Source organism: Amphiura filiformis, chromosome 3 (assembly GCF_039555335.1).
Source record: "Amphiura filiformis chromosome 3, Afil_fr2py, whole genome shotgun sequence".
NCBI classification, from domain to species: Eukaryota; Metazoa; Echinodermata; class Ophiuroidea; order Amphilepidida; family Amphiuridae; genus Amphiura; species Amphiura filiformis.
In genome coordinates, this window is record NC_092630.1 from 54,671,253 (window position 1) to 54,685,769 (window position 14,517).

The 14,517-nt window shown below is 35.5% G+C and overlaps 1 protein-coding gene across 1 annotated transcript in view; it reads right to left on the reverse strand.

Annotated features, from left to right (window-relative positions):
- Positions 1 to 2,706: 2,706 nt before the first annotated feature.
- Positions 2,707 to 14,517, reverse strand: part of LOC140148757 (uncharacterized) — a 29,826-nt gene continuing 18,015 nt past the window's right edge. Inside the window, exons 15-19 of the mRNA XM_072170806.1 lie at positions 13,573 to 13,644; positions 11,604 to 11,663; positions 10,532 to 10,713; positions 7,426 to 9,285; positions 2,707 to 7,050 (exon numbers count right to left, since the gene is read on the reverse strand). Of these exons, the coding sequence (XP_072026907.1) occupies positions 6,860 to 7,050; positions 7,426 to 9,285; positions 10,532 to 10,713; positions 11,604 to 11,663; positions 13,573 to 13,644 (2,365 nt within the window). The 3' untranslated portion in view covers positions 2,707 to 6,859. The remainder of the gene's footprint in view (positions 7,051 to 7,425; positions 9,286 to 10,531; positions 10,714 to 11,603; positions 11,664 to 13,572; positions 13,645 to 14,517) is intronic.

Consider the following 14,517-nt stretch of genomic DNA (forward strand, 5'->3'; position numbering starts at 1 on the left):
ACCTTTTATATATGGGTTTATCGATAAGCGCTTCAGAAGAGATTGCAAGAAAATATTAAAAAGTTGCAAATGTAAATGCATCAAACTTTAAAGAATCGGATAATATTTATGTAACTGCAACACGGACAAGTTTTATTCCGAAATTTTCTAAAGTTTCCATACGTTGCCGAGAAAATTTCGCAGATATTCTAGAAACGAAGGCAGAAGCCTCTCCAGACATGATTTGCTAGAAATCTTACACGATTGCTTTCTTAATCTTCTCTAAACGTTCGTGATAAGAATTAGAAAGGTAAAGAAACGTATTAGACCTCATCAGACATTATCCAGGCAAGATTTGCAAGAAATATTAAAATAACTGCTTTTCTAAGTTAATAAACGTTCCAGAGAAGAATTTCTGAAACAGCCGTAAGATCTCTTTAAACACTGCACTACATTACTGACAGTTATTGGATAAGACTACGAAGAAACCTCTAATGTTCCCGATATATTTTGTAAATGTAAATGTCTGTCTTGACTAAATTAGCTTTTGAAAAGGCCTTGTGTTAATGCTTATGTATACAGCACAGAGTTAAATTATCTCGTGTAAGGTATTAGCTATCGTTAATTTTATCTTGAATGGTGTCAGCAATGAAAAAAATGGCCAAATATAATGTGGAAATCGCGAGCGTATTGATCATGTTGATAGTTAAACAAGATGTTTTTGCGCATATGGTATGTAAACTTCTAGTCGTTGCTTACTACATAAGCTCGTCTTGTAAATTCAAGAATATCAGTAATTCGCAGTCATTAATAGTCAACATCAACTTATCCGATTCATCAAAGTAATAATTGCATTTTTTATAAGACTTAAGGGCCCGGATAGCGACGTTTTTAGGTAATTTTTGTGGAACCTGAGAGCACATCAGACATATCGAATTGCATTTTGAATACGTGGGATGTCCTCCTGATATCAAATAATACTATTTTGATTTTTGTTTTAAATTCGCGATATAATACGCATTTTATGGCAAATTATTAAAAATTGATATTTTTGAAATTTAACAGTCCTCGAACGGTAAATTGTATCAATCTAATGTGTACTTCAAGTGTATGTAGCTGGGATAAATCCCGGGGATAAATCGCCGTCCATCATGTGAAACTTTTGACCTTTCCTATTGAATATAAAACAATTTCCCCAAAACACCAAACAAATATAGATCTTTTTGTAAAAAAATGTATATCTTCAACATGAAAGGTCAACATTTTTAATTCCTGCTACATACACATTAAGTACAAATCATTGATTTATTAAGTTTACTCCGAGGCCGGTTAAATATCAAAAATATCAAGTTTTAATAATTTGCCATAAAATTGTATTAGGCTATATCGCGAATTTCAAAAAATCTAAATTATTTGATATCGGATGGACATTCCTCGTATTCAGAATACAATTCGATATGTCTGATGTGCTCATAGGTCCCAAAAAAAATACTCAATCCTTTCACAATTCAAACTGTCTTTTTTATTCTGGCAAAATCATTATATTCGTCAGCCATGCCAGCACCTCAGTGTTTGATACTGCAAAGCTTATTCAATCCGAGTAGATACGCCATTATTACGACATATTTTATCATATTCGCAAACGTACCCATCCACACATAAAGGGCAGATACTATGCGCATTCCCTGTACCCAACCCATCACATGCACACATCAATAAACACGCGAGCAAACAAGTATTCAAATGCAAATGCAAAGACAAACACACACCACAGACAAAACCCATACATCACACAGGTACAGCAAATTGTCAACAACAACACAACAAAAAAGAAACAAAACAATATTAATATCATAGATGAAGAGGAGTGTTCGCGACAATCAGGGTAACGGCACAGTAAACATGGTAAATCAAGTAATGCAATAACATCGTTTACTCCTCCGGCAAAGGAAAGGTCGCAAACATACCCATCCACACATAAGGACAGACACTATGCGCATTCCCTGTACCCAACCCTGCACCCAACCCATCACATACACACCCTTAACATATACGCGAGCAATTAATATTAAAATCACAGCAAATTGCCAATAACAACAAAGAAACAAAACAATATTAATATCATAGATGAAGAGGAGTGTTCGCGACAATCAGGGTAACGGCACAGTAAATCAATTGCAAATGAGCATAAGATCATGTAGATTTCCAACATCCTGCAATAACATCGTTTACTCCTCCGGTAAAGGAAAGGTCGCAAACATACCCATCCACACATAAGGACAGAGACTATGCGCATTCCCTGTACCCAACCCTGCACCCAACCCATCACATACACACCCTTAACATATACGCGAGCAAACAAATATTAAAATTCAAAGACAAACACACCCCACACACAAAACTCATACGTCACAGCAAATTGTCAATAACAACAAAGAAACAAAACAATATTAATATCATACCGTAAAACCTCGTCTACAAACATAGAGTACTTTTGATGAAAGCTAAGTTAATAATCTATTGTATTGGCATATTCACGGCTGTTTCGTATTAACTTAACTTTCATTAAAAACACTCTATAATATGCTTGTAGACGAGATTTTACGGTATTTGATTTAATGCGGCTGTGTACTCTAGTCGTTGTTTCTTTCAAGGAATTGAGCTTGTTTGATAGAACTTTTGATATGTGTGTACTTTGTAATGTTACACAAACAAAGATAAGCCAGATTTGTAAACCCCAACTGCATTTTGTAATGGATTTTATTTCACTATATTACTCATGCTCGCAATTTAAAGAGGGGTAACCTTATCGGTTAAGGATATGGATTGCCTTCAAACAATTTCAAATATCGTCACCATTATGCATCTATGTGAGAAAACGAGAATATTTTCAGCGTAAATGTGAATAATTAGCACAATTAGCAAGCCAATACGTTGGTACGCGTGAATTGCATTATGGTCCGCCATACCAATACGCCCATCATTCTTGTGAGTCATATATAAAGTAGATTAATGATACAAACCATAAAAATATAGTACCTAAGTAATTTAACATAACATGAATTTATACATACTGCCGGACATACTGTTATATGACTGAAAGGTTACACATATCATTATCATATAATCGCGTCGAATAATGATATAAATCATAAAAATATAGTACTGAAGTAATTTAACATAACATAAACACGATACACATGAAGAGCTTGGTTGCAAAACCACTTCTATCCACTTAAGCAATTTTGAGAACACATCAAAAAATCATTAAAAAAATCACTGATATACAGGGTGTCCCAGAAAAAATTTCCGAGTGAATACAATTGAACATAAGTCGATAAATAGACATCAGAATCCAAAAAATTAAAATGAAGCGCATAGCCTATTTTATTGTGCATCAGATATGAAACCTTTATTTGATTCGGTTGACTGGTTGCGAAGAAATTAATGTTTATATAATGGGTGCATCAATGCAGTTAATTCCAAGTTTGATCAACAGACGCTTTTTCATACTCGCTCACCGCTTCCTAAAGTTTATGTATCTCATTATATTTAGTCCACATTATCTATTTTATAATCCGACGGTGTTATGTTATTCATGCTTCCACTGAAGATGAATAACAGTTTGTCCGAGAAAACTCTGATTTCTGCAATTGGAAGATTTCCAACTTTAATTCTTTAGGCTGTGCAAATATTTTAACTTTCCAAAGAACATTTGAGCCAAGCATGACAATGACCATGTGCTTACAGCTTTACGTGATTTTTGATACCATGCAACATTAATGTTGAAGTTTAAAAGATTTAAATTTTGCATTACTGTCTCTTGGAAATATTAAAAAAACATTAATGTGTGTGAGAATTTTTTAAGCCAGCTGGAATTCTTTATGCAATAATTCTTTATGCAACACTTATATCAACATTAACGAAAAGGGATATTTACATGTAAAAATGAGCATCATCTAACATGCAAGCTTTCATTTTCAATATCATGTAGGTTTTCAAATTTGAACAAAACCTAATTAAATGTTTTGCAAGAAACATATTATTTATAAAGAACGAAAAGGATTGTGCAGAACAAAATATGAAGTTAACCACTAGTGTGCATTGTGTTGAATGATCTTTCTTTCAAACTTGGAATGAAGTGAATTGACGCATGCGTTATGTAATCGCTCATTTCTTCGCAATCGGTCAACAAATTCCAGTAAAATTCGCATATAAGATGCAGAATAAGATGGGCTACACGTTGATGTTTAGATTTTTTTATTTTTTTGACTTACGTCCAAATTCATTCGCCCGGTAATTTTTTCTGGGACACCCTGTAAGTGGGTTTGCAACAAAGGATGCTCATCCTAACCAAGCATCCCAAAAAACTGCTTTTGTTGAAAACCTCCATATATCAGTGATTTTTTTTTTTTTGATGATTTTTTACTACAATATTATCATAATATCCCATTCTAAACAATACTAACAGCTATCACACTAATATATACATACATTTTGAGCTATTTTTTAACATAGATTTTCGTTTCTTTATCTACTTTTTCATCTTTTTCTGCTTTTTTGTGGTAATTTTTATTTTATAAACTGTATATTTGTGTGCAAATTGAGGGCGCTATTTACATGCATTTTAAATTCAATTTAGCAAATAATATAAGTTATTCCTTGCATTTCATGATAAAAAATTTTGACAATTTCTTTGCTATTTAGATTCGGACTAGCGGCGTGTCGGACTAGCGGAGTGTCGGACTAGCGGCGTGTCGGGCTAACGTCCTGTACCCCGGTCAGTATGTAATGGAAGTTGACCCCATGGATTATTTTCATGACGTTTCTCTATCACACATAAACACTGTACCTTTGTCTTTCAAACAACATATGTAAATATTATATCACACACTCGACTATGTAACAGCATTAGCATAAAATCAATGGTCTGTAGTCACTGGCTGAAATGGGTCGTTTTTGTTAAGAGAAATGAGAGGCTGAAATGAGGTATTGTTGTATAATTTTAGATTTTCTCGAGAATTAACGTATGGAGAATATTGCCTTTTGAAATAGTAGAACACATACTTGAAACTCATAAAATCTAGAAAGGTTTTAGTTTATTTATGATGTTTGGTCAAATTGTGTATTATTAACAAAAACAAGGTTTTTCTTTCTATAAACATTTTGATATTGCCACGACGAAATAATAAGAATAACGACGACGTGCAATTTTCAATACATACATTTCCCGCATGTTGTATCGGCCGTCCCACCTACGCGTGCGCAGATTTTTGTTTGATGTGCATCCGTTATCATCCTACTGAATATTATCTCTCACATGTGACCAGTCATTGTATGATTATTTGTTTCATTTTGGAGATAATTAATGTCATTTGTAATAACTGCTTTTTCATTTTAGCCAGTTTTGCAGTTAAATGTTGCTTCCCTTCAAGTCCTAAAGTTGTTGAAGTCGTCCTATTTCCACCCAAGTTTAATGGCAAGTCTCAAATTTAACAAAGACAGACCCAGGACCGAGTGTTTATTCCTGCCCAAAACTAGCTATATACACCATGTGCTTTTGCTGTTCTCGGACGTTTTTTAACACACATGTCTTTACTGTAATTTAAGGTTAGCGCTATTTTAAACTGTTGCGATTTGGTAGTTCACAACATCTTGCGAATGGTAGTGAGCTTTGGCAAAAATTGCATTGATTATTTCATAGGAAGTGTGTAGAAGAATTCGAATATCTTTTGTAGGTCAAGCTGTGGTTCTTGAGTTATGTTGTAACTTTGTACAGCGTATATAACTCATTTACAAACAATAAATCAAGCAAGTTTTTGAATGAATGAACTTTTTGCTACTTTGACCAACAATACCTAGTCTACCCTTAAACGGTCCGCCTTTTCGCGTGCTTTGGCATTGTTTCTAGTCTATTGATTTTATTCTAATGCTGTTACGTAATCAAGTACATGGAATCATTTACACATAATGTGGTTTGAAAGACAAAGGCACAGTCTATATGAGATCATAAAGAAATTCCATCCAAATATTCAATATATGGGGTCAAAGGTCAACTTTCTTACACACTGACCTATCCTCGTACTACTGTAGCGTCGCGATTCGTAGTAGAGCGATTTTTGGACGGAGACATGAACGTTGAAAATATGGAAAATGCAGGTAGAATGATGATAAATTACAAGGGTCGTCCGAGTAATTAAAACTACTACTAAAATTATCATCAAAGTTTAAAACTTTTTTGGTTCATGGATGCATGTTTTGACCAGAGAAAATATACATATTATTTCTTACTTTTGTCATTATATCTCTTTCAATACCCGGGTTTCAATATTAGAATACTCAAATTCCCAGTCGTGACAAAAGACTATGCCTTGCTCTGTACGAACTCTTTATAAACCCACAGCTAATATTTTCCAACCAATGAACATGTAAATGGATTTTTGTACAACATCAAGTGTTTAAAAAGAAAAAATAATGTCAAAAATATCCGGCCGTATAGAATAACTAACATCCGATATTTTGTATTTTGTGACAAAACTGTGATATTACCCATATCGGATGAATTTTTATGTAAAATCCATGTACAGGTTTATGAAAGGGGCTGTGCAATAATTACGAATCGAGTAGGGGCAACATTTCCAAAGGGCGTGTCAAAAATTGTTTCCCCTCCTCAATGTCGATCTGCCCAAAATGTGCACATACCAATTGTTTGGGTTCCGAATTTCCAAACTAATTCAAATTATTTAGATGTATAATGCGAAATTGTTCATATTTCAATGTTTTTGTACCATATTCCTTTTTAGAGGAAAAGTGCTTGCTCCCCACTTTGGCATGCCAAAAAATTATTAATAATTTAATAATTATTGCCTCTAATCGGATCCTAGTCACTCAACAATGTGTCTTCAACAGGTGATTCAATCTCGATTGTCCTTGGAGCTTGTTGTCGAGACACAAGTGGCCCCACTGTTGGTAGAACAGCCAAACATCCAACACATATCTTACATGTACTGGCCACTCTACCCCGAACTTCTTTTTGTCGACATGCTTTGATGACCAGAAGAACAATATTAGCTTTAAAATAAAATAAAAAACAAAAAGCAATAGATTACAAAAAAGATTTGCTTACACATCATGAAATTTTTATCATAATATTCCACACAAATGGTGGGTTTTCATAAAATACATGACACCATGATAAATGTGAATGTTATAAAATTTAAACGGGAACAAAATTACATTTTCTTACATAACTAATATCATGATATGCAGGGGTGGATCCAGGATTGTCAATTTGGGGGCGCAGAGCTAAAATTGGCTGATATGTGGCATTATTTTGTCTCGATTTCAGCTTAATTTCCTATTATCTTTGGGGGACTTTAGGGGAAGAGGGCGTGCGCCGGATTTTGTTATGTGGATCTATCCCGTATATGCAATCATTACACTTACCTGCTACTGCTATAAGAACTCCCACATTAAGAATCACCAGTGCCACTGCTACCACTCTACTATGTGTCGCTTCCATGCTGTCATTCTGCGACAATGACGTAGCTATCAGAAGATTCAAGAATATAGATATCAACGACGTCATTTGTAAAGCGTGTTCAAATCCATCAGATATAGGTTTGCAGTACGAATAAGTTGTTAAATACACCATAGACACGGCCACTGTTGCTGCAAGATACCAAGAGTCGTTAGACCCAAATATGATCAGAAGAGAAATTTGCAACAACTTCCGAGTAAGTTCTATAATTTCCCAGTACCAAAATTCAGCTTTATAGTTTTCGCATAGAAACAGAAGCCATATAGGATATCCGTCTTTTTGGTGAATGTCTAAAGTTTGGTAGGTATTATATTCATCTCCAAGGTTGTCGTATTCATTGTCGTCATCCTCTGCGTTATTATCCTCTGAGTTAATAGGCCTACTCAAGCTATCCTGTTGCATGTCATTTTGTTGAACTTCAATATTGTTGCATGTTTGCACGTATTTGTCAGCCACTCCACAAGAATTTTTAATTTTCTTCATCTCAATAATATCTTTACGATGTTTCCATAGAAGTATCGTAAGAATAAGTGGAAACCCAATAACATATACCAAAGCTACATATGCCGCTAATGTATAAGTCTTGTGTAAGTCTGTATTGCAATCGATGGAATAATCCTCCCGTAGTTTCTGTACTAGATATGTATTTTTTTCATCGAGATAATAGCTATCACATCCAGAAGGAAGGAGAACCAGTGTCAAACTGCATACGCTTGGATAAGTTATGAATAACATTACTATGGTAAAAAGATAACATTTCATTCTTGCGTCTTTTGCATATGTGCTGCTAAAAAGCCACATACCATACTTAATCCTAATGTGCACAATTTTAAGTAGGTACCACAAAAGTGCAATTAGGGATATTGTGCCAATGAACGAAAATGCGATAACAAACTCATTATGAGCATCAAATTTGAGAGAATGAAAATAACAGCTTGGCTTGACAAATACTTTCAACAGATTCAGTTGAAGCAATTGTATGACAGATCCGATATTGGTCAATTCATCCGGCCACGGCACACTATTCAATGCTGAAAACATTGCACCCGCCACTTGATAGAAAGCTAAAACAATTTTGAACTGCGCCAATAAAGTGTCCAAAATTGACCGTTTGGCGTCGGATGTCTGTGTAGTTTTCCAGATGATGATAAAGAGTAAAATCAACAGTAAAAAAAGACAAACGTAAGACAATGCTGCCTTCCATGGTTGTGGGCACGGAATACATCTTTGAAAACCAGAAAAATATGTCGCGTTCCAAGAGCTTGATCGCTTACATTCTGTGCAAAGCCATCCTGTGTAGCCCATCGCACAAGATGGCGCAATTCCCGCTTCACTGCAAGATCGTTTACCCTGTGGACACGGGTAAGCTCTCGGCAACGATCCATGAAAAGTAGTCTTAGTATAAGATGAATTGTGCATTAGTATATTTCCGGCGAACTCATCATATTCCTTCAAGTTGTCTTCCCATTTGGTATCATTTGGCCATTTCCACGTCCAGAAATATCCTTCTTTAACTTGCTGAAATTCTTCGCTACAGTTAATGCCAATCTTCGGACAGGGTATACAATGTCCAAATCGGCTTCGTCTAGTGTAATTTGCAAGGCATCGACATGCACGGTAATAAGCAAACGAGTCCTTGTCTGTACCAATTGGGCAAACTTTGCAGTCCAATGCTGATTTACCGGGGCCATTATAAGGAGAAACATATGTGCCATTGTTGCATCGTTTGCATTCAAGTTGACCTGTCTCGTTTTGGTAAAATCCGCCTTTAATTAAACACACAAAACATCGCATTGTTAACAATAGGTCAAACAAATTTACATTTAGAATCATATTTTAAGCAAGAGTAATAAATAAGTGATTTATTTGTACAATATGTTAGATGGCTGTAATGAATATAACGTTCTTTTTCCCGGTCAGGTACAGACTTGACATGAAGTATGGAATTTTTTTTTCACGAAATTCCAAGACTGATCTGGAAGGAGTCTGCATAAACTGTACGGGCTAGATTTTAATTGGGGTGTGTCGGGAGATGGTGTAAAATAATTGTTGGATAAAAAATGTGATTTCCATGAGTTTACATTATTTCGCCCATAATATAGTGAATTAGCCTAAAATGGCGGATTTAAGGAGACTGAATGTGAGTTTTATGGGGGTAAATTTCTGAATTTGAGCAACATTATTCTGATATTATCAAATTTATTGAGGTTTGAGGTGATATTTACTGACCCTAAATACCAATAAGTGTTCATCGGAACTGAAATGAGTAATCTATCAGTTTTGAAAGTGGGAGACGCTTTAAAAATATGACTCTTAAAAGTGGTAGGCAGTCTAAATGTTATAAACTTACTGAACACAAAGAAACAGCGTGAGTTCATTGTACAAACAGGAATCCTCGTAGTTGTTTTTGTCACGTAAGTTTACAACATTTGACCCCAGGGGCCGTTCAAACTTCCTACCACAAAAGTACCACTTTTAAAATGTACCATATATTTAAGTTCCTCCCATTTAAAAAAATTAGTACATTGCAAGTGTATATTAGCTGTGCATGTGACCAATGCCAATTACTGACGAAGTTTAGGAAATATCACCTACAATCCCAATAAATTTGATAATAACATAACAATGTTGCCTAAAGTCCGAAATGGTGTGTCCCCCCCAAGCTCAATTTCAGCCTCCCTAAATCCGCCATTTTAAGCAAATTCACTACATTTACTCATGGAAAGGACATTTTTTCAATTATTTTACACCATCTCCCGACAAACCTCGATTAATATTTAGCCCGTGTGGTTTATTCAGAGCCTTTCCAGACCAGTCGTGGAATTTTGTGAACAAATATTCCATACTTGATGTCAAGTCTTTATATTATTTTTAAAAGTTTACTTTCAAACAATTCCTTTAATCCGTTCAATCGCTTTCGGATCTTCATTATTTCGGATCTTCATTATTGGTTTTATGCGTGTATAGCGTCCCAAACTGGATTAGATGTGTGTGCGTGTGGTGTGTATCTACCTGCAGGACAGTTTCTACATCCTTTGTGTATCCCATCTCCATAGGTTCCTTGTGGACAAAGCCAGCAAGTGAAATCCTCGAACTTGTATTTCTTACAGTCACATCCAGATAGTAATAGCTTATCTGCACTAGTCCCTGACACCACATGAAATGTAGCGTTAAATGAGTCATCGATGAAGAGTCTGAAAAAGGAACATAGGTTCCACTGTTGTTATATTTATACAGGGTTCATATCTGCGTGTATTATGGATGTACTAAAAACAATTGGGGGTTGAAGCAAATGATCTCTATCAATGATTAGGTCCCGTTGGTATCTCAGGGTACATTTGATCCAGTATTGATCACCTACATATTTTTGAGGTTATGTTACCATAATAGTAATACGGTAGTAATAGTAATACCACTGTTACCACATGAAGGTATTAAAAACAAAATAGCCTTTAGAAGTTTAAAACTTTTGATCAAAACACAATGATATTATTCGTACCTCAGAATTTTCAGATGAAAATGTAGTACGCTCTGGTCATTAAATATACCAACACAGATGAACTTTCATGAACATTAAGTTATTAAACATGTAGGCAGCGAAGCATATACATTAAGCTACCTAAGTGGTATTCAACATTTCAAAGGGATAGAGGTACGGCTAGATGTGTATACAAAACAAATTATTTTCAGTAGCCCAATTCTTATGTTGTATATTTATTTCAGAAATACAATATCTACAAGTGTAAACTGACTTTTAGCACAAAAATTCAACTAACCTTGAATTTACATCAGAAGAGTACTGTGATGTTGTGATGGACTTGCATTTTTGTTGACCTTTGGCGACTTTTGGTCGAATGAGAGCGTTATAAGGTCGGCAATTCCAGTCCTTGATCACGATTTAGTTCTGGCGATTACTACTTTATCAGGATGACCTCCCGCACGGGGTACTCCCTATCATCCTTGGCTAAAATCTTTTGGCAGTTTAAACTTTTAGAAATTGTTTATCGTATGAACTTACATTCGAACATTAATCGTGTTATGTACATGTACAAATTATTATTTCAAAAAAGGAACAGACTCTCACATATTCACATCACGAGCATCAATTTGTGGCGCTCTCGTCAACGAATGACGTCCAAGATACCTGAAAAAACAACAAATCTATTGAATTAAGTATATCAATAACCATGACGAACATTAGCAGACATAGGCCTAAGGTATTTGCAGACTTGTAGTATTGGGACCCGCCATGAGTACGGGTACGGGTCCCGGACCATGAGTACGGGTACGGGTCCCAAGCCATGGGTACGGGTAGGGGTACGGGTCCTAGGTCATGGGTACGGGTACGGGTCCCAGTCCATGAGTACGGGTACGGGTCCAAAGTCAAAATAGGGATTTTTTTTTACTTTAAAATATACCATAATAATAATAATGTACAAATAAAGCGCCGATATCCGGCGAGAGACACTCATGGTGGCGCTTTGCAAAAACAACCAATGTACAATGATACAAACATAACAATTAAGGTTATAAACTGTTGTGATTTGGTAGTTCACAGCATCTTACGAATGGTAGTGAGCTTTGGCAAAAATTGCATTGCTCAATTCATAGCGAGCGTGTAGAAGAACTAAAATATCACAGATATACTTTTATAGGTGCTGCGGTTCTTGAGTTACGTTGTGAAGAGGGCTGAAACAACAACACTTTCGTAAAACGTACATAACTAATTAACAACAATAAATTAAGCAAGTTTGCAGAGTATACGATTTGTAGAATGAACTTTTGCAAAACATCAAGGTGTTAATTTTTAATAATATATTGATCTAGATAATGAAAATCGATTTTTAGGTTGCTTCGACCAACAATACCTCGTCTACTCTTAATGGCAAAACAGTACATCAGTGTTGTATAGTTCATAATATGCATTAAGTCAATTAAAGGCATTTTGGAACAAATGTCAGAAATGTGTTTTCAAGTTTTTCAAAACTATGTTTTGAAACTACACAAGCTCTTGGCAGAGCGAACTGAAAATGGCAGATTGTTCCAAAGAAAACAGCTGAAACATGAAATGATCTGTTGCCCCACTGGTTTCTGGCAACTATTTTTTGAAGAAGTACTTTTGTATCTGAATTGAGGTTACGAGCTGGTGAATACAGTTCTACAAGTTCATTTAAATATGCTGGAGCTGATACATACAAGATCTTGTAGACAAACACGGCTATTTTAAATGTAATTCTTTGTTCAACTGGTACCATGTATACAGACTTTAAAAGGTTGTGACTCACCAGTGAAGTTTTTCTTTCATCTTATATGTGGTCGATTTTTTCTTCCAAAAATGTCCACCTCCCCCAAAAAAAAAAAAACAAATTATGCGCCGCTCAAACCCGAACCAGCGCGCATTAGTATACCACTTGATACTGCATAGCCGTATGCGCTGGGCCTTTTTATAGGCTTTTCCGTTTTAAAACATGGCTGTAGAAGCAAAAAAAAAAAAAAAAAAAAAATGACATGTACAAAAAACTAAGCAAAAAAAACCGCATAGGACATAGCTTTTTTGCAAAATATCTTTTTGTTTTGCGTCTTGCGGAATCATAATTATTATTAGCTTTCATATGGAAAGGTTAGGCTACAAAAACACTCTCCCCTAAAAACACTTTTTTTTTCATTAGGTCAACAGATAACGCAATTCAATATTTATAGCAAGGCGAATGTGGTAAATCTGTTGAAAACGACCGTTCCAAGCACGATTTTTGACCAAAACGCAGGTTGTAAATGTCATACCCTCAAGTGTTCTTTACAATATTTTTCAAATTTTATGTCATTAAATGAAAGAGCACACTTATATTGTCCATATACTAGCGCCATTAGAATGAGCAATGGTCAATTCTCTTTAAATTGCAAATCTTGTGCAAAAAGTTGCTATTTTCGCCTGTTTTGTCATACGGTTGTAAATTCAATGAACTATGAATTTGCTAAAGAGCGCTTACAAATTGATATGTTTCTGGAAGATAAAAGGAAGAAAACGTATATTCTTTTGGCTTCATGACACTTACACAGTAGCATTAGGCGCCATTCCATTGAAACTTTCTCCTGAAATATTGTCGATATCATTGTGAAATAGATGTCTGTGAAAGGAGAACATATAAAATAACAGGATGAAGTATATCATAATGCAATGTAACTTAACATGCACCAACTTTTATTATTAACAAGAGGAGTCTTTAAAAAGGACAATCTCCTGCTCGCAGTTGTATGTTTTTGCCATTTTCAATAAAAATGGAAAAATGTGTTGAAATTTAAGGTTACGCAGTGTTGAAATTTGGTTCAACTTCTTCTTTTTTCTTAAATTTATACATGCCAATAGGTGGGTGTGGGTGTGTGGGTGTGAAAAGTGGACAGATGTGTGTCGTTTGTTGTGACTTCATTGTAATTTACTATACTTGGAAGTTTTTTGACTTGCTGGTTTTTTTTTCAGTTTGTGTGCTTATGACTTTTCCATATGGAAAGATTTCTATAAACAAACGATTCTCATATAAACCATCGAGAGCACGGTGGCCGAGCGGAACGGGCTACGACTCATAATCGGAAGGTTGCGGGTTCGAGCCCCGGCGACGCCATCGTGTTGTGCCCTTGAGTAAGGCACTTTATCTCGATTACTCCTCTCCACCCAGGTGTGAAATGGGGAGCTGTTATGAATACTGTCCATTGAGCGCCGCCCAAAGGTATGAGCATGCCTTGGGCATTGTATGGCAGCTGACATATTCTAACGACGGCGGAATAAATGTAAAGCGCTTTGGTACATGTTCACATGTGAAAGGCGCTGTATAAATACTAACATTTATTTATCTATGCACAGTTTCCACCTCGATACACCTGAGCACACATTTTCGTCCAAGAGCTTGCAAGCATGTAGTGAATTGTCTCCACACAGTCTTTGATTACACTACACATTTGAGTGAATAGTATCGTAAGACCTGTGGAGCTTCTAGCTGGAAAAT